The sequence below is a fragment of the Salarias fasciatus genome, chromosome 1 (assembly GCF_902148845.1).
Source record: "Salarias fasciatus chromosome 1, fSalaFa1.1, whole genome shotgun sequence".
NCBI lineage: Eukaryota > Metazoa > Chordata > Actinopteri > Blenniiformes > Blenniidae > Salarias > Salarias fasciatus.
In genome coordinates this window covers 32,846,834-32,867,209 of record NC_043745.1, presented here as the reverse complement: position 1 = coordinate 32,867,209, position 20,376 = coordinate 32,846,834, and the positions used below count along the sequence as shown (strand labels likewise).

General features: G+C 41.4%; 1 protein-coding gene and 1 pseudogene across 2 annotated transcripts; one reads left to right on the top strand and one right to left on the bottom strand.

Moving 5' to 3' along the window:
• Positions 1–6,081, bottom strand: part of LOC115387757 (golgin subfamily B member 1-like) — a 33,601-nt pseudogene extending 27,520 nt beyond the window's left edge.
• Positions 6,082–6,165: 84 nt separating this feature from the next.
• On the top strand, positions 6,166–20,197 carry LOC115383934 (zinc finger protein 37-like). 2 transcript variants are annotated; one of them, XM_030086261.1, is made up of 8 exons: positions 6,166–6,469; positions 7,448–7,528; positions 9,173–9,814; positions 13,237–13,434; positions 13,713–13,787; positions 13,900–13,962; positions 14,083–14,157; positions 16,362–20,197. In XM_030086261.1, the coding sequence occupies exons 1-8, from the start codon at positions 6,235–6,237 to the stop codon at positions 18,047–18,049; spliced, it is 3,057 nt and encodes a 1,018-aa protein (XP_029942121.1). In that variant the 5' UTR covers positions 6,166–6,234; the 3' UTR covers positions 18,050–20,197. The 2 variants fall into 2 exon arrangements, with proteins under 2 accessions (XP_029942121.1, XP_029942042.1); XM_030086182.1 differs by having other exon boundaries at positions 7,448–7,573.
• Positions 20,198–20,376: the final 179 nt, after the last annotated feature.

Here is a 20,376-nt window from a genome sequence, read left to right as displayed (position 1 = left end):
GTGGAGGAACGCACGTTCTGCTTGTACATGTTCTCCTTCTGGGTGTACTGCTCCTTCTCCGAGGAAAGCAGTTCTTTGAGGCTGTCTGTCTGCTCCTGCAGCAGACTGTAACGCTCCTCTCCCTCTCCCACCTTCTTGGTCAGACTTTGGACCAGCAGCTGCAGCTCCTGCATCGCTCCTCCGTCCTCCGCCGCCTGTGGAGGTGCAGCTCAGGATGAGAGAGCGTTGGGAGTGCGGTCAACGCGAGGTGGAGGTGTGTGTTTAAACTTTACCGTTTGTGGTGGTGCGGGTGTAACGGGCTGATCTCCGGCCAAAGCGGTCTGCAGGTGGACAATATAAGCTTCCTTTTCCGCCAGCTTTTTGTCCCGCTCTGTCAGCATGGCGTCTATTTCCTCGCCTCGCTGCCGCCGCGTCTCCAGCTCTTTTTTCTACAAGATTGTAGCTTCTGGTTAGAAACACTTCAGTTCTCATTGTCGCTCTGTAACTCACATGTAAACAATTCCACAACAGAAATTTACCACATATGGGAAAAAAAAACAAAAAAAAAAACATTCGTAGAGCTTAGACTGTCGTACGCCAAAAATACATTCCACAGCAGAGGAAACAAGTTGTCCAAGGAGCTTAATACATTGATTCACCACTGCATCAAGATATTTAATTTTCTTTGGACTGGTGCAGTTTGAATATAACATTGTGTTTTTTAATATTCAACACTTAATTTCAACTGCTGTTAGAAAGTTTCAGAGATGGAGAACAGCTGAGATATTTCCCAGGGAGGCACTGTGGATTAACTCAATGAGGAGTCTCCCATGTTTAGGGCCAGATGTAGAAAAACATGGATATATTCAACATGTTAAAAGCTTCAGGCTGACACGGAGTTTCAGAGACTTCTTTGGGACGCCATAAAGCCCACAAATATATGAGGCATGGAAAAAAAATAACTCTGAAAAGGTTGTACCTTGTTTTCCAGTTCCTCATCTTTTTGTGCAAGCTGCTGCTCGAGTTCTTCGACCTTCTTCTTCAGCAGGACGATCTTCCCCCGATTGGCGTGGTCTCCTGTCTCTGATGAGCCCTGACAGGAAGCAAGAAGAAAACACAGCAAAGATCACACTGAGAATCTCAGACAGAAGACTAAGTATGGTCCAAGTCATGAGTGCTTCTTGTCTATTAGATGCAAAAACAGTCCCTTGTTTCTTTCAACTGCATCATTTTAAACCTATGTGGAGCAGCAGTAGCTCGAAAGAGCCCCCTGCTGGCAAAAACAATTTACTACATCACCATGAGACAAATGTTATGACTTGCTATAAGCATCTCGAGTGAAGTCAACCTCCGGACTAACCGTCTTTTATTCACCTCATATCTTATCTAAACACCAGCGTACCCTGGAGTGACACAAGTCAACTGTAGGAGTGTGTATGTGAGCGTGCCTGCACCTTCTTGGTGTGTGTGGGCGTGCCAGGGCCTCCCTGTTGCTTCTTCAGCTCCTCCAGCTGTGACGTGAGGGAGGTCACCTTGGCTTTGTTCTGAAGGCGCAGCTTGGACAGTTTGGCCTCACACGCCTCCTTCTCCACCTGAGCCACAAGAAACAAGTCCAGGGAGCATCACAACAATGCAGTCTCACTGTCTCTTCATACACGCTGGAGAAGACGCCTCGTCCCCCCATCAGGTGGACTCTGACAGGGTGAGACATCACCAGCAGAGCAGTAAAGGCTCTCGCAGGAGGTGTTCCTGTTTGCTTTCTCCGGAGCCAAACATTGACTGCAGGTAGGCTAACATTCCTGTCTTTATTATCAGGAAGCAGACTTTGACCTGAGGGATGAATAGTTAACATGATAAGGTTTTTTTTTTTTTTTTTTTTTTACTCTGCAATTTCACTGAGAGTCCAACCGGAGAAGAATCACGTTTAGAGTAGCTCACATGACCCGCTGTGCCCGGCTGAGTCAGACACATGCAGATGACATGTGGTCGGAAAATGGGACAGAAAACTCCCCACAGCATGTCATACCACATGTAATTAGATTACATGGACATAGCAGCTGCAGCAAATGAAAGCCTCAAGTGTGAGCAGTATGTTTGCTGTAATTTACATTGAAGAATTAGCCTGGTTTTAATAAACAGCTCAAAAAGGAAGGACATGTGTGTTCAATATGCATATTTTTTCTAACATCAACTCTACACAATAGTTGTTATACAGTGGGAAAGAATGTTTATTTCTTTCTCAAATGTCACGTTTGGAAGGGACATGCATTTGTGGGATGAGCAGTTGAGACATCTGTCAGTTTGAGACAGCTGAAGCTGGAAAAATATGCCATGGATGTGAAGACCATCGAATAAAAACACATTTATAATCCATAAAAGGCTCTGAACCCTCTAAAATTAACCCAGACGCCAGCGGAGAGCATGTCTTCACCTTCAGTTGGTCGTCTTTGGAGCGCAGAGCTGCGTCCTTTTCCCGGATCATCTCTTTTAGCTGACTGACAAGCTGCTCCGTCTGTGTCAGCCTCTCCGCCATTTCTTCCACGGCGACCTCTCCACCCCGAGCAGCGGCGTTGGGAGAGCCTGGTCCCTGAGGGGAGGGACGGACCAGGAAAGATGGTGAACAAAAAGAAGGTGTTGAAGCTGCACTGTGTCACATGTGCTAAATGTCCTGGAGACTGGAATGTAATCTGAGGTTTTTGTTCACTAAATTTATGACTTTCCAGGCTACAAACAATGACGAGACAAAGTGAAGGGAATAACACTTACTCTGTTACTTTTAACAGTAACATGCAAGTAATTCACTGCTTTTATGAAATAAACAACTCGGCTACAGATACTGTTTTTGTGGGCTCAGTACAATTTATTTTTGTCCGAGCTTTGAACAGTAAATAGTTGAGCTGCTGTCACGCTGTGATCTGATCATTGAATCCACGGTTAACTTCAGCATCAGGCTGAACTGGTTCCAGAAAAGAGCAATCTGATATTATTTCACGAAACTTCCTGAACAAACACCGTCCCACAGGTAGAAACAGAAAGATTTGCCACTGTTGCCAACATTAACATCAATCTGTTCAGAAGCTGTGATTAGCATTAGCAGCTTTAAATAAACCTGACCTTCTCTTTCTAAGAGCGTTCAGCATGTGGTCAGTTCATCTCGGCTGTTTTGTTACTTCTTGTTGTCACTGCTCCATGAAGATGTTCAACTGAAGAAAAGACATTTAGGCTACACGCCTTATTCCTGCAACTAATCGATGTACGTTCAGCTGACCTTAAGAAGTGAAACAGTGATTAAACTGACTAACAGAGTGTCACAATGAAGCTACACTAATAGAGCTGTGTGCACATAATAAACAAAGGTCGATCTGAGAAGAGCAAAAGTTGCTTCTTAATTCCAAACTTCCAGTTAAATAATTGAGGGAGAGTTTGAAAAATAGGGTAAAAGACAATCAAACAAAAAGCGAGCAAAATCCCAAAGCTTGTTATCCTGGTGAGGTTACACGGGGGGGAATGGAAGCATACAGGGATGAAAGGGATTTAAGATGGAGCGGTGCCCCCCTTCACAGGAAGCGTGATCTGTGATTGTCTGAGTTAAAGCCCTGCACTCAGCAGTCTACCTCATTCAACTTTATCTGGCACTGCAGAGCTTTCACTTGGCTTCCCCTCAGCTCACTGGAGCATAAGCAGAAATAAAACACTTAGGGATCTTCTTGGTAACGACTGTGGCATTGAGATACTTTACCTTATCTGTTCTGATAATGATGACGTGGTGTCAGGAAAAAAAAAATACTTTGTCTAGAACACAAGCTGTGAGATTTAGTTCAATACTAAGTGATACAACAGCAGTCACTAGAAATGAAACAATATCTTCAAATAGTAAGGACTAATTCGAACATAGAGATAAAAAATATGCGTGCCATTTGATAATACCTATAAATGGGATACTGGCGTCTGCCAAAAAAAACACATTTCTGCTCGTATGACTGACAAAAATTCTTCAAATACTTAAAGCTGGAGATCAACAAATAAGTCACATAAATATAAGTGAGAAGTTTAATATTTCTTGTTTTTTTTAAAGCTTAAAAAATATCATATATATATTGTATCAGCATTTGCTAATTTACTTTAACAGCAAGGCATAAAAAGACCATATTTAAACAGCAGGAAACACCAAATGATGTATGCTATTGGGTGTAAAGAATGCATGCATATTGCCAGGAAAATGTTAAGAAGTCAGAAGACTTGGAGAATTACTGAAAAATCCCAAAGCTGTAAATCCCACATTAAAGAATGACTAAGTAGATTTATACTTACTCCAGAACCAGGCTCTCCCTCTTCGCCCGAAAACCATTTCAACATGGTTTTGTTTTGACCTGAAACAAAAACACATGAGTTATTTACACAATCCAGATTTTACAAGCGTGTCTAACTGAAAGGTTGCTTGGATTGCTTTCAGCTTGCTTTATGAAATGCAAAGTTTAGCACTATTTTTGTATCACACTGCGACACAGTCATGACAGAAATAATTCCTCCATTCCCCTGAGTTTCCTAAATGCCATAGCATCTTCTGCACATACTTTACTCCCAAGTTTGTTTGAATCAATGTCAAGCAACAGCAACGCTTAAAATCCTGTTGATTGTGAGTATAAAAAAAAATAGGGAACTGTTGACAGCAAAATTCTGTATGAAGGCATGAAATGACAGTGGAAAGAAATTCAAACAAATGGGTATGAGATTAAGAATTAAAAACAATAGTGTAAAATACCTAAAATGTCAATATATTATGACAAGATGGAATGCAATAAACCATAAGGAAAATGTGACTGAAATAAAACTCACTACCACTATATAAAAGCCAGACCATAAAAGCAGGTCAGTGAAACATGAGACGGCACTCACTGCATTGCCTCCTCTAAATATTTATAAGCCACCTTCAATATTCTTTATTTGACAAAGGAGCACCGGTTTTACAGTAATCTTATCCAGCAACCTAGCAAACCAAGCCAAATGGATCTTAAGTCAATGAAGCAACTGCTGAGATGAGGGCCAAGCAGAGAATTAACGGAACCATGAAGCTCGAGTGTTGAAAGTATCCCTGACAGGTGTTGCCTTTGGCACTGGAAGCAGGAAGACTCCAAGCAACCACAGGACCGACCTCAGCCAGGGCTTGACGGAGGCCTGGTGAAACCTGGAGAGCTGTGGCAGGGTGCATGACAGGCCACATTCATCCAGCCTGCTGAACCGTCCGGCTCATGTGACGCAGCAGGGAAATCAGGTCAAACTGGTTTTCACAGGCAGGCATACCACAGTGGACTGCATCTGAAGAGACACTCTGTTGTGCCTCTGTATGGCAGCTTTTCTGGATTTCTTGCTTCATCAGACTACATACAGATTTTGACGTGGACCACGTATTACTTAGTGATTAGAAACAGGTGAACTGTGGGTAGAATAACGTTCTTCCATGTTCACATTATTAAAACAAAACCCAGCATGATTTCAACATTGAGACTCGTATATTCAGGTTATGAATGAATGATATGCAGATTGCTTTATGGAATTTGAAGCTGCTGCAACGGGCATGCACAGACACGTTATTCTGCCAAAGCGTCTCCTTTGAACCCTAGCATCACTCTCGACTGTCTGAAGGAGAGTAAAATCCCTGAATGTGTGAAAAGGTAAAACCGGGTATTTAAAGAAGCGTTTCTAGAAGTTATCCAAGGGTGGTCGAGGCTTTAATGATTAGCTAAACCATCGAAGAAACACCAACTGGGCACGCAAGGGTCGTCGAAACACGAAATGCCTGTTTTTACTCCATACAAATTGCTTAGGGGGTTGGGGTGCTCGAATCATGTAGTTATTTAAAAGAATGTTAATTCTTGCTAACGCTAATCCAGACGGCTAACTTTATGAACGCAGCTAAGCTATGCGGCTACATGCTAACTCAGCGAGCATTAGATAAATTCGTTGAGTCATGCAGTCTGCAGGAACTAAAGTATGATCATGCAGCGCTCACCGGGTTCACGCCTGAAACATGTCGATGAAATCCAGTTACATTTAAATTCCACAAACCGGGATCGGGATCAGCATCGTTCACGTTTGTCAACAGACAACTGTGAGGGAAGTGCGCATGCGCGATGACGTCAGCGCACGAACCGGAAACCGGAAGTAGGATTCGCGTTGCCCCCTATGGCAACCAGAAGCAAAGGGGAACGCTGTCTGTCGTCTTCGCTAGCTTCGACAGACGAGAGAGGTTCTAAAATGGTTAAGAGTTGTTGTGTGGTCGGCTGCACCAACAACAAAAGCAAAAATCCTACTCTGTCATTTTATATGATACCGAGTGAGTGCACGGAACCAGAAAGGCGCCAACTGTGGCTGCAAGCCATAAACCGAAAGGCAACATCGAAATCAGAAAATCGTCTGACCCCTCTCCACAACAACTTATGGCACCCAAGATCTGATTACACATATGTGTGCTCAGCTCATTTTATTTCAGGTATGTACTTATTACTCCTGATACTTTTTCAGTGTTTTTTTTTGTCTCTTCCACCTTGTCCTCCTCTTCCTCCTGCACTGTCTCCTCTAAACCTGGGCTGTATATATAGGGTGACGAAGAGTCCTCTTTTTCCCGGACATGTCCACTTTACGTCCTGTCCAGGGCGTCCGGGCGGATTTTATAAATTCAGGAAAATGTCCGGTGTTCACTGTTTTTATAACACAATTACGCGTGAACGTAAACTGACCGGCGCTTTGCACACAATACTATGATACTACTTTGTTGCACGAGATTGCGCACACACACACACACACAGAGGAGCGGAGCAGAGCAGACAGGGCTGTTCAGACAGTGCCGCTTCACTCATGAATTGCTAAAAAAATTCCAAAATACCGTCCTGGTTGGGACATATGGGAGGCGGAGTGCAAGCAAGAACAGAAGGATGACGAAGACAACTAAAGATGAAAAGTACATATCCTTTTTGTTTGTTAAGTTAGTATTTTTGTGAAATGTATCTTATTATTTATCTTATTACAGTTATTAAGAGATATATTGTTGAAGCTGGATTTTCTAACGGAAGAGTTCATATTTAGAAAATTATTTAATATTATTTATTTGCTTATTTGAAAAGAGTGTAAGAGAGCTGTTACTTTTTTATATACATTTTTATAGATTTCATTTCATTGTATTACAGAAGTTAATTTTGCACCATTGACTAATAAAGCATGTTCAACCTCCGAGAAACCTATCTGAATTTGTGTCTCAAGGCCCTGCTGGTTGTCCTCTTTTTTGGAAATCAAAATATGGTCACCCTATGTATAGAGGGCTTTCCTCTCACGGGAAATGACAGGTTGCTTGATTGCTTTGCCTTTTTACCTGACATCTTTGAAAGACTTATGCAATGATTGATCTAGATGTAGTCTATTTCCCATTTGTTTATTATTTTTATTAATATATTTTATTTTACTTTTTTTGCAGGAGCCAAGAATAATGACACCACTCACCCGGATTATGTACCATCTATCTTCCCTCACAAAACAACACCCAGCTCATCTGGACGTAAGTTAGCCAGAGACGACAGGCTACAACGAAAGTGCAAAAGACGTAAGAAATCATGTGATGAAGCAGGTGTTAGAAAAACTGTTATGCGCATTTGAGATCCTTCACATTTGGACAGAATTGCTTCTCAGTTAATGCTGCAGGGTTGTGGAACTCTTTGCCACTACTGTTCGAGACAAAATTATAATTCTTCTTACCAGGAGTTGTGATCAGGTAGCAGAACAAGTCTGCGTACTGCAGTTTAGGCCATGTCCTCGGGTCGTTCATCCACTTGTCAGCAGGGAGTCTGAAGGGGCACACTTTTACACCCACAATGTCCAATTTTGCCCTACATCAGGCCAAACTATCCCCAGAAAGCTCGACGTAGTATGTGTAGGCCATCTATAGCCGACAAGACCTTCCACTCACTGAACAAATGTAAAATTACACTACAATAACACCTAAAACCGCAACGCACAAGGCACAATGAACAGCGTGAGGCTGTTGTTTTTCCCCTTTGAGCCAAATGGCGGACAGTTGCTATGGGTGGTCACATGACCTATGACACGACTCCATCTGTAAGCATGGATTGGTTACCTATCTACTGTGTACTCTTTCTTTGACTGCAGTGCCTTGCAGCTCTGAACAGGATAAAGCAGAACAGAAGATGGGTTGGCTTGTTTAGATGGTCTTGTCCAGTGATTTCAAACATACAGTCTGTGTGGAACAAATCCAGCCCACCAGGGGGTCCATTCTGGTAGGTAGAATGACCCTTCATGGCACTATAATTATTCCTCTTGCAACAACACATCATTGCATTAAGACTGACCTCTCACACCGGTCTGGTTTTCTGTGTGGGGAAACAATCTGACGCTTGGTTGATTCTGCTTAACAGTGATAGGAAGAGCCGACATCGAAGGATCAAACAGTGACGTCGCTGAATGCTTTTGTGGTCTTAAGCTGTGCATTGCTACTGACCATCACTGCTAGCTGTTGTTGCTTCTGTGTATTGTGAAATACCATATATATATATATATATATATATATATATATATATATATATATATATATATATATATATATATATATATATGTGTGTATATATATATATATATATATATATATATATATGTATGTATATGTATATGTATATGTATATATGTATATATGTATATATATATATATATATATATATATATATGCACACACAAACACACACATATATGTGTGTGTGTGTGTGTATTACAGTTATAGTTTTTTTTGTAATCTTAGTTTATTCAGTATTATCCTGTTATCTGTTTATTTTGTTTTTGCTACACTGTGACCTGTGAACTGTGTTTTGCTTTTGTCATGTGGTTTAAATGAAAATTAAAGGAGTCAGAGTAATAATAACATTTTCCATAGATGTGGCCACTATTTGTAATTTCTTACATGAGGATTGCACTGTTTCAGGCACAATAGTGAACATTATTGTTTCTCGGGCCAAGAGATCAGTGACTCTACAATAATATTCAGTAAACTATATTGCTAGTGAGGTTGCTGTAACATCAGTTATTCTGTAAGAGACTGTTTTTGAGAACACTTTCACTTGTAAAGCCAGATCCAAACCAGTGTAATCTTTGTTATTATGAAGTTTTATTTCAAGTAATTTTGTGTGTGTTTCAGTGTTGCCTGCACCTGTCGAGCAGCTGGTGGTGATGAAGGATGAGCTGGACCAGTCGGACCCAGAGCTCACCGACATGAAGGAGGAAGAGGAGGGCGTCACTGCGTTCTCCACTGTGTGCGTGAAATGTGAAGAAGATGAAGAGGAGCCTCAGTCATTACAGCGTCACCAGTCAGCTGCAGCCTCCCTCAGCTCCGACTCATGGACACCGGCTGCAGGTATCCAGAAGCTGGTGGTGGTTAAAGAGGAAGATCTCCAGGACTGGAGCTCCAGTCTGGACCAGCAGGACCCGAAGCTCCTTCACATGAAGGAGGAACTGGCGGAGCAAGATGAAAGTCAGCAGGCAGGGCAGCTCAGCGAGTCAGAGGAAGACATCACCTGGTTTTCAGTCGTTACTGTGAAGAGTGAAGATGAGGAGGAGGAGCTTCATCCCATCCAGACTGAAACTGTAAAAGAGGAAGAGCCCTCAAGCAGCAGCTCTTTCACACAGATGAAATCAGAAAGCGATGGAGAGCACTATGGAGGATCAGATCTGGTCAGCGGTCACATTCAACCAAACACTGACGAGGAGGATTCGGACTTCTCTGAGACTGACGTCAGCGATGAGGACGATGACTCCGACAGCGGTCCCGACGACGACGATGGTGGGCATTCGTTATCACACTCTGAGGAAAGCTGTTCTCTGTGTGTCAAACACTACATGTCCAAGCAGCCCGTCCACAAGGAAGAAAAACCGTTTGTGTGTGGTGATTGTGGAAAAACATTCAGGCAGAGCTCACAACTGAAGGTACACGTGAGGATTCACACCGGGGAGAAGCCGTTCAGCTGCAGCTTCTGTGGTCGAGGGTTCACCGACAGCTCCAACCTCAGCACGCACATGAGAGTCCACACAGGCGAGAAGCCTTTCAGCTGCGACGTGTGCGGGAAAAAATTTAAACTCAAGTCTCACGTGAAAGCACACATGAGCGTCCACACAGGAGAGAAACCGTTTAGTTGCAGCTTTTGTGGACGGGGTTTTTCAGTTAAGACAAATCTTGCCTTGCACATGAGAAACCACACAGGAGAAAGACCGTTCGACTGCGAAACGTGTGGCAAGAAGTTTAAACAACACTCGCACATGAAAGCACACATGAGACTCCACACCGGAGAAAAGCCGTTCGACTGTGCTGTTTGTGGGAAGAAGTTTATGCAGAAGTCCTACCTGAAATCACACATGAGAGTTCACACTAAAGTGACGCCGTTCAGTTGTGACGATTGTGGAAAAACATTTAAATTTGAGTCCTATTTGAAATCCCACAGGAGAGTCCACACAGGAGAGAAACCCTTCGACTGTGAAGTCTGTCAGAAAAAATTCACGCTCAAGAAAAACCTGCAGAAACACATGAGCGTGCACACGGGAGAGAAGCCCTTCAGCTGCAGTAGCTGTGGCAAAGGCTTTTCAGTAAAAACGAACCTGGACCAGCACATGAGAGTCCACACGGGGGAGAAACCATTCGAGTGTGATAAATGCGGGAAAAAATTCAAGCAGAAGTCACAAATGAAAGTGCACATGAGCGTGCACGCAGAAGAAAAACCATTCGGCTGTGACGATTGTGGAAAAAGATTTGCAAGAAACTTACTTTTGAAAAGACACATGAAAGTCCACACTGCAAATAAAGCAGCCTGTGGGGATATTTAACTTTAACTCCTCTGAGGTTTCATGTGGGAAAAACAAGCTGCTTAAAAAGTGAGATATTATTTTGGTGCAATAGTTTGTGGGAACATTTCAAGAAGAGGAAACATGTAGGAGTAACAAAGAAGTTGCCATATTTATCATTTGTGGAGACTGAAAAATCTAAAAATCACAGTGATTTTGCTGTCTCGTTTTATTGGTCTGGCATGCCAGGTACTGCCCACATCATAATTTACCTGAAACATTTTATTTATTTCTATTCCAAAAAAAGGAAACTTTTTAAATTTAATTGTTTTGCTTTTAACAAATGTGTATTTTTATTAAAAAAAAAAAAAAAAAACATGCACCAACTTTTTTTATTTTGAATGGATGCAATTGGATTTTTGTTTTCATTTTTTTTTGGCTGCTTTGAAAAAAAATTAAAACACTAAGCATTTCACACTAAAACTTATCTTGTTGTAAAAAAAAAAAAAAAAAATTATTATTTCCTTTATTTCCTGATCACTAAAGGGTTTAAATTTTGTTGGTTATTTTGACAAAGATAAGACAGCATGTTGTAATTCACTTGATATAATAAACAAGCTGCTCGTGCAACATGGTTTTTGCTTCAGTAATTTAAGTTACGACTGACTTTGACAACGGACATCTGAGCCTTTCTTGCACTAATTGAGGCAGTTGTCACATTGCTGCCCCGTCAGAAAAGGCTTTGGTTCCACCTCCCAGAACTTCTGCCATAATTGTCCTTCTTTGCTCAGAAACATTCTGTCAATTTGCACTATACAATGCCCACCTATCAGACAAAAAGGCAATGAAATAATACTGATATTTCCACCTATTCAGACAACATAGCTGTCAGTGCTCAACCAAGTGTATTTACATTTCATGTTTGGCATTTTTTCTGAGTATTAATGTGTCCTAACTCACCTGTTCCAATAACATTTACAACAGCTTCACAGATACTAAGTGAGACGATATGCTACACATGTGGTCAAAATTGTTGGTGCCCCTCTGTTAATGAAAGAAAAACCCACAATGGTCACAAAAATAACTTGAATCTGATAAAAGAATTGTAAATACAAAATGTATTAAAAGTGACCTGATGCAAGTCAGACATTGCTTTGCTTTTGAAGTGTGTTTCAACAGAAATATTTTAAACTCAAGAAATAATCCTTACACAAAAATGATGGTACCCTTCACTTCATATTTTGTCTCACAATCTTTTGCAGCAATCAGATTATTTCTGTAACTTTCCATGAGACCTGTGCACCTCTCAGCAGGTATTCTGACCTACTCCTCATGAGCAAACATCTCCATTTGTCTCAGGTTTGAAGGGTGTCTTCTCCAGACGGCGTCTTTCCGCTCCTTCCACAGATGTTCACCAGGATTCAGGTCAGGACTCAGAGAAGGCCACTTCAGAATAGTCTGTTTTGCTCTTAACCATTCTTGGATGTTTTTGATCATTATCCTGTGGCTGACCCACCACCTGCCAAAAAGTTCCAGTTTTGTTTCGTCTGTCTGAAGGACATTCTTCCAGAAGCTTTGTTACTTGTCAACATGCAGTTTGGCAAATTCAGGTCTGGCTTTTTATATTATTTGTGTTTTACAGTGATGTCCTCCTTGGTCGTCTCTCATGACGTCCACTTTGGCTCTTACGGATGGTGCGATCTCACACACTGATGTACCCTGACCTTGGACGTCACCTTTAATTTCTTTGGAGGTTGTTCTGAACTCTTTTGTTGCCCTTCGCATTATACATTTTTTTCAATTTGTCATCAATTTTCCTCCTGTGGATCTTAAAATATGTGCAGCTGTAGTCAGAGGACAGTCACCGCTGCTTGTAGACGGTCTTAAAGCATTTATTTACCTTTCACTTGTCCATAGTGTTCTTTGTAATTCCCTGAGACAACGCTGTCCTTCACCATGTTCAGTGTGGTCACACACCATGTCACCCAGCAGCACGGTGACTACTAGTTACCCTTCAAAGAACCCGATCAACTGATTCCAAGTTTCGAGACACCTGGTATGCTAATTAGAGGACACACCTTTGTTTGAACATGTCCCTGTGGTCAAATTATTTTCAGTCTTTTCTCGGGGTATCATCATTTTTGTCCAGGTCTGTTTCATGAGTTAGTGGTTTTTTTTTTATAATTCAGTTGAACCACAATTCAAAAGCAATATCTGATTTTAATTTTCATCTATTATTCCTTTTGTCAGATTTACATTTATGTTGCTGTAATTCATCAGCTTATCTCTTCCTGTTCTCCTTCTGCCCATCTCCAACAGCAGCTCATCCATCAAGCATGGCACCACAGTCACTGAGGTGCTGCTTCTGCAGTGTCCCAAGCTGTTCAAATAATTAAAGTTTCCATATCTGGGTTTTCCATGGCTTTCCAGCTGATGCAGAGGCACACACCCGTTGGTTGAGGGCGATTAAAGAAGATGAAGGGCCCCTTTTTAAAATCCTGCGTGGGAGCGCTTTTGCCTGCAGTCAGCACTTCACACCAGGGAATAAGCATGTTTCTACCTGTGGAGGAAACAAGACGAAGAAAGGCTCAGTGCCATCCGGACTCAAGTGGAATGAATGGAGAAGAGGTAAGAGGACTGTCTTAAAAATGGCTAAAAACTGGAAGTAAATTGCTAAAGAAAAGTCAGCACATCATACTAACTTTGATAAGATGCTGTTGTTTATGGCATGGCAACCATATTGCTAATCTGAAATGGCATCATTGGAGTAGCATAAGAAGTGTGTAGAATGTAAGGAATTTTATGAAATTGACAAGATGACAATCAACATTTATTGTAGGAAGAGACTCACAAACGATCAAGAAAACATCTTAATTTTGCAGATGATTCTGTTTTTCCTGTTCCAGACGGCAGCACAGAGGATACATCCTGTGCAGGTCCAGCACTAAAAGATCACAACTACACCTGCCATCTGTCTTCTGGTCAGTAGTTTCTCTTTCTTTTTTTTTAAGCCCATTTCTTTCTTGCATAAAACTGAGATCTGTGTAAAGAAAACATCTTAGTGTTGTTGATGAGTCTGAGTTTCCTGCACAGAAGATGCATCCCAGGCAGGTGCAGTGCTGCAAGATCACGACTACATCTACCATCTGTCTTCTGGTCAGTAGTTTTTGTTCATATATATATTGTCAAGCCTACTCTTTATTTCTTACAGAAAACTGAGATTTGTGTAAAGAAAATGCCTTTGTGTGGCAGATGACTCTGACTTTCCTGTTCTAGGCAGCAGCACAGAGGGTGCATCCCATGCAGATGCAGCACCTGAAGACCACGCTTACACCCTCCACCCCTCTGCCGGTCAGTATTTTACCAGAAGATTAAACAGTTTTAGGTGCAAGTCTTCATAGTATAAGTGATGGGAGACATTACCCATGTTGTTTTCCATACAAGGGCTAAAAAGTACCGTATGCCCCCGATTACTTTAAAGTTCAAGCTAAGCTGTTCATGTGTGGTTGGTGTGAACATCACCCTGAGAATGATTAATATCCTGGAGAGTTGTTATATAGGCTCAAACATTCAGTATAACTTTGTCGGTGTTGTGCAGCCAAATGCAACTGTTCCTTCTGCTGAATATGATCTTTTGACCTGTATTTCAATTTGATTATTAAAAAAATAAAATAAAAATGTGCAAAAGCTTCAGATTAGACAGGCTATATGTGGAGAACATAGACAAAGAGATGATCTTTTTTTGTCTCTTACTACTCTGCCTTTAGTACCCAGACATTAAAAAGAAAAGATTTAATGAAAGAAAAAGGAGTGAGTTAGAAGTCAGCAGTGTAGGACAGAACATGTTGCCAGGCTTCAGGAAGATGGTGAGAATGGCATGAAAAGAGAAGATAAATGGATGAAAGAGGAGTTCAGAAGTACAGCGCATACTCAAGTATTTATCCACTGCTTTATTTATCACACGTAACCCTCTGAATCTGTCACACACGTGGAAATACACACATACACACAGCCTTCCCAAACAAGTACCATTGACGTTGCAGTACCGCTCCTGAACACTAGGAGGCGGTGATGCGTTCACTGCCTGTTGACAAACCGCCGTTGCGGACCGTGGAAGTAGATCGATAAAGTTTGTTTACGTGTGCGGATTGAACATGGCGGAGCAGCAGTGCGATCCGGGACTGTTATCCGCTTTATTGGCTTTAAAATAAGCGTCAGCTGGTGGAGACACCGTGTGACTGCGCACCGGTAAACAAATTCACGGAGGTAAGCCGCTCCCCGGTGCAGCAGCTCTGCGACGAGTGACGGTCCTCCGCTTTATTATCGTCTTAGCACTGAGCATCATTCATCACCTGAAGGCTAAACTCACACACTCACAGGCTGGATTTTAGATTAAGCATGACGCTAAACTTGCTTTATTTACCTTGAATCCAGACTTATCGGGTGCAAAGAAAAGAAAATAGACCAGACCCAGTTCTCCCTTTCTCTCTCAGATGCTGTCACGATTGTTCCAAAGGTGAAATTGACTGTGAAGTAGAGAAAAAGTCAGATTCGCTGTTTTGAGATTATTTTTGGGATAGTAGTATTCCGCCCTCCGTAATGTTGGTTGTGATTAAGTAAGATTTCCCAAGTCAATATTGAAATATGCTTTCTGTCCTCCTAATGCCTGGATTAAAGACTGAATATCGTACAAGATATTATTAGATATTAAGTGAGCAGACACTTGGCTACACCTACATTCTTTGAGCCTATTTGAAACAACATCTCAGTAGAGATACTATTTTTAATCTCTTTTTTTGTTCTATGGTAAACTGTTGTGAATGGTTAAAAAAACAACAACCCTGAAGTAACTTTAAAGCGACACTAAGGAACTTTTCAACATTAATAAAACATTTTAATATCTTTTGTGATGATACATCGACTTACAACTACTTGAATGACCCCTCTGTCTCGGCCTGAGGGCGTCAGTATTGCTTTCACTTGGATGAAGCAGCTGTGAGGAGGGTGGTAGGAACCCTGCACACTAAAAAAACTCCAAATGTGCGGACTGCTTTACGGCATGCGTCACATCATGATAGAACATTGTTTAGCCACCATTAGATTCATTACCTCGTCGCTATCCATCCTTCACACAGCCACTGGAAACAAATGTAGGCGAGTTCAGTCCGACAGCACGCCACGGGAGCAGCATTTTACGACGTCACGCGCTAGTCCTCATGGGAACTGTAGCGTTCGTTCAGGCAAAACACTACCGCTTTTGTCCACTGGCGCAGCCAAAATCAACGAAAACTGAAAGTTCCTTTGTGTCACTTCAATTGAAGAGTTTCTGTTCATTAAAATGCAGTTTAGTGTAAAAGAGAATAATTTAATCTCTGGCACAGGTTTTTCTGGTTGATGTGGTTTATCATTCAACCTGTTTTTTATGTTGGCATGCTGTGATTTATTTATTTACTATCTCAAGCTGCAAAAATGAAGAAATGTTGGAATTTCCTGAAATTGTGCTTCATCTTGTCATGAAGGAATGATTTACAAGTGTGTGTTCGTGTGTGTTTCAGTGTTGCCTGCTCATGTCCAGCAGGTGGTGATGAAAGAAGAGAATCCCCATGAGGAATGGAGCTTCGGTGTGGAGCAGCGGCACCCAAATGTCCTCCACATAAAAGAGGAACAGGAGGACCCAGAAGATGCCACAGCTTTCTCCATTGTGTATGTAAAAACCGAAGATGATGAAGAAGAATCTGAGTTGTCGCAGCTTCATCAGTCAGAATCATTATCGCCATTCACAGCTGACTCCTTGACACCAGCCGCAGGTATCCAGAAACGGGTGGAGATTAAAAGAGAAGATCCCCATGACTGGAGCGCCAGTATCGACCAGGAGGAACCAGAGCGCCTTCACATCAAGGAGGAACCAAAGGAAAGTCAGGAGGCAGAGCAGCCCAGTGACTCGGAGGATGATAGCTCGTGGTTCCCCAATGTTGTTGTAAAGAGTGAAGATGAAGAAGAAGACACTGAGTCGTCCATAAAGGTTGAAGAGCCTCTAACCAGCTGTTCCTTCAAACTGATTAAAACAGAAAGTGATGGAGAGCAGTGTGAAGGAGCAGACTCTGCCAGGAGTCATTTTCAGATTACCACCGATGGAGAGGAATCAGACTGCTCTGAGACTGAAGTCAGCGGTGAGGACGACGAGGACGGCGGCCCGGGGTTTTCTCACGCCGTAGCTGTAACTGAAGATAGTAGCAGAGGTTGGAAAGAGAGCAGGTCATGTGAGTCAGATGTTGGAAACTATTTCAGCTCTTCTGTGTCTCTTCAGAATCACCTTTCCAACCATTATGTTCAGAGCAAAACAGCCGCCCCCACAGGAGAGAAACCTTCAGTTTGCCGTATTTGTGGCAAGAGGTTTGCGGAAAAGTTGGACCTGAAGATGCACATGAACGTGCATAAGGTAGATAAAACATTTGTGTGTGGCGATTGTGGAAAAACGTTCAGGCAAAGCTCACATCTGAAGGTACACATGAGAATTCATACGGGAGAGAAACCATTCAGTTGTAGCTTTTGTGGTCGAGGGTTCACGGATAATTCAAACCTTACCTCGCACATGAGAGTCCACACAGGTGAAAAGCCTTTCAGCTGCGACGTGTGCGGGAAAAAGTTTAAGCTGAAGTCATTACTGAAAGGACACATGAGTGTCCACACGGGAGAAAAACAATTTAGCTGCAGCAATTGTGGGAAGGAATTTCCGGTCAAAACATATCTGGACTCGCACATGAAAATCCACACAGGGGAGCGACCCTTCGACTGCCAGAAGTGTGGGAAAAAATTCAAACAAAAGTCACATCTGGAAAAACACATGAATGTTCACACCACAGAAAAGCCGTTTTGTTGTGGCGATTGTGGAAAAAGGTTTAAACAAAAGTCTTACTTGAAAACGCACATGAGCGTCCACACAGCGGAGAATCCGTTCGGCTGCGATGTTTGTGGAAAAACATTCAAATATAAGTCGGAATTGGAACGACACATACAAATCCACACGGGAGAAAAACCATTCAGCTGTGATAATTGTGGTAAAAGATTTACAAGAAACTCACTATTGAAACGACACATGGAAGTCCACACAAGAGATAAAACGTTTGGCTGTGAGGACTGTGGAAAAAGGTTCATAAAGAACTCCCATCTGAAGCGGCACATGAGTGTCCACGTGGCAGAGAAAGCATTTGGCTGTGAGATTTTAAGTAACGATCTGAACTAGTTTGAGTTTATATATGAGAGAATAACCTAACTGTGTGACTACAAGCATGAAAAATCTTTCAATTCTTTTTGAAGAAAAACTTTTCTGTAAAATATTTGGTGGGAAAATTCAAAGAAAATGGAAAACACATGGAGACACTTTTACTCAGAGTCAAACCTCCCTAACGTCGGTGTTTTGCTGTGCTGACACTTTTATGGTCAATTCGATTTCACATTTTTTTCTTCATTCAAAGCTCCCCATGTTGTAATGCTGTGATCTTACAATAAGGAGAAAACCTTTAGTTGAAATGATGTAAATGATGTATTTCTCAACTAAACACTAAACTGCTGTTTTTATTTTGATGTGAAGACCAGTCTGAATTTACATGTTGCTATCCATAAAAGAGACATTTAGCTTTTTCATTATACATGGTGAAAAGATTGTAGAGCGGCAGTCTCTCTCTGTCTGGCTCCCTGTTAGACTTAACAGTTACTGATATTCAACTCGCTGGAGAAAAGTCTTTAACATACTGTCTGACAGTATGGCAGATGGTGGCGCACAAAGACTTGAAACAATCATACTGGAAAAAAACTACAACAATTCTAACACCAGAGAAACTTCTCCTCTTGGCTCAGATACTGACCTTGTTGTATATAAGCTCACGTGTTCTGCAGTGTGTGATTGAACCTGTATTTGTTGTTTACGTAAGTGACTGTACCTGTGTTTGTTTGCTGCCGTCTTGGTCAGGTGACTCTCAGGAAAGTGGTTTCAGTCTGAATGAGTAGTTTCACTCCTAGATGATGAGAGCCGCTTCTCATCTGCTCACTAAAAACAGCTCATTCTTTTTTCAAGTTGTGAAGGATCTAGAGCTTTTTTTTTTGTTATCTGGCATCATATCATCAATGTGGAACCAAGTTCTCCATCAAAGGTTAATTTATCTTTCTGCTCATCTGTTTGTGAAACTCTTGAGTCACTTTTTCTTTTTTGAAATAAAAGTTTCAGGACTGTACTCAGCCTGATTGAACCACTTCCACCAACCTATTGATGTGCAATTTATCAATAACCAAAACCTCGTTTTAACAAGACACTTTATTTTTATTTAAAAAAAACAAGGATTTTTTTTCACATTGCAGATGTAAAAAAAATTAACACGGGAACATGTCTTATGACATGAAATACAATACAACATAAAGCTACATGCAAAAATATATTTATATGGAAGTTTTGCGTTATGTCTTTGGAAATGGACAAATACTTTATGTGATACGTTTTCTTCATATGTTTAAGACTTGAGCTCAGACACAGAAACCCAGTTTAGTGTGCCGAAAAGATCTAATCTCTTATTGGCTGGCCAACACTTAAAAATAAATTATTGACGGACACAAGCACATTGTATAGTTGACCAATAACTGGCTGCTTTAACTTAAAACTTAAAGAACTCAGCTGTTCTTCCCAAAGCAGGAGCTGGACACGGTCATACGCTTCAATAAATGCTCTAGTTGCTGTTTCATTCTTTCCTTCATGAGCGACTCAGCCTCAAAGCGCGGACAGCTCAGCTACACTCCAGTGAAACAGCTTTTAATAAATAAACCAGAGATGAAGGAATACTGAAGTAATTAGTTACTTTTTAACTGACTCTGTTCAGCTGACCGGTTCACCCACAGGAGTCGCTACAAGATAATGTTGCATGAACTTAAAGGGGCTTCGCTTAACATGCTGATTCCCACATTCTGCAAAAACACAAACGTGTGTGCATTAGCGTGTAATTTAAAACTCACCATTTCTCCTATAATGCAGTGATTGATAGAAACCGAATGGATCTCTGTGTGTTTGTTGCGGTTGTCTCTGTGACGCCAGAAGAAGTCGAATTAGGGTGTAAAGAGTCTTAAAGGATAAACGCAGTCAGTGAGACTAAACACTCAGTAAAATCTCATGAGGTCCGTATGAGCCGACTGGAGCGTCACAGCGAATCACCGAGCAGAACTGACTGCTCAGCTTATCTTGAAAATAGTAATTTCATTGTTTTACTTTGTACAGGTGGTTCTAATTGAGATTTCTTGGGTTTTCAACTTATTTTTGTCCACCTTGCCTTTGCTGTGGAAGATTCAGTCTTGTTTGTCTTAAATGTGTTTGACCTTCATACATTTCAATAAATGGCAATGATCAATCGATTTTATTCTTTATGCTTGTTTTTGATTCTTATCTTGTGACAGTTTAAAAAAATCCTCTTTACTGAGATTTTCCATCTGAAACATGAACTATATTAATCTAGATCACACAAAAGTCTTGATATCAATCACTAATAAAGTTGTTAATTTTGCGTTCAGGTTTTTTTCACGATGAAATCA

Excerpts from the sequence above, each read along its gene's own strand:
- LOC115383934 (XM_030086182.1), top strand. The coding sequence starts at position 6,235 with ATGGTTAAGAGTTGTTGTGTGGTCGGCTGCACCAACAACAAAAGCAAA. Across the intron at positions 7,574-9,172 it reads ACAACGAAAGTGCAAAAGAC|TGTTGCCTGCACCTGTCGAG; the intron begins GTAAGAAATCAT and ends TGTGTGTTTCAG. Across the intron at positions 9,815-13,236 it reads CGGTCCCGACGACGACGATG|CTGATGCAGAGGCACACACC; the intron begins GTGGGCATTCGT and ends ATGGCTTTCCAG.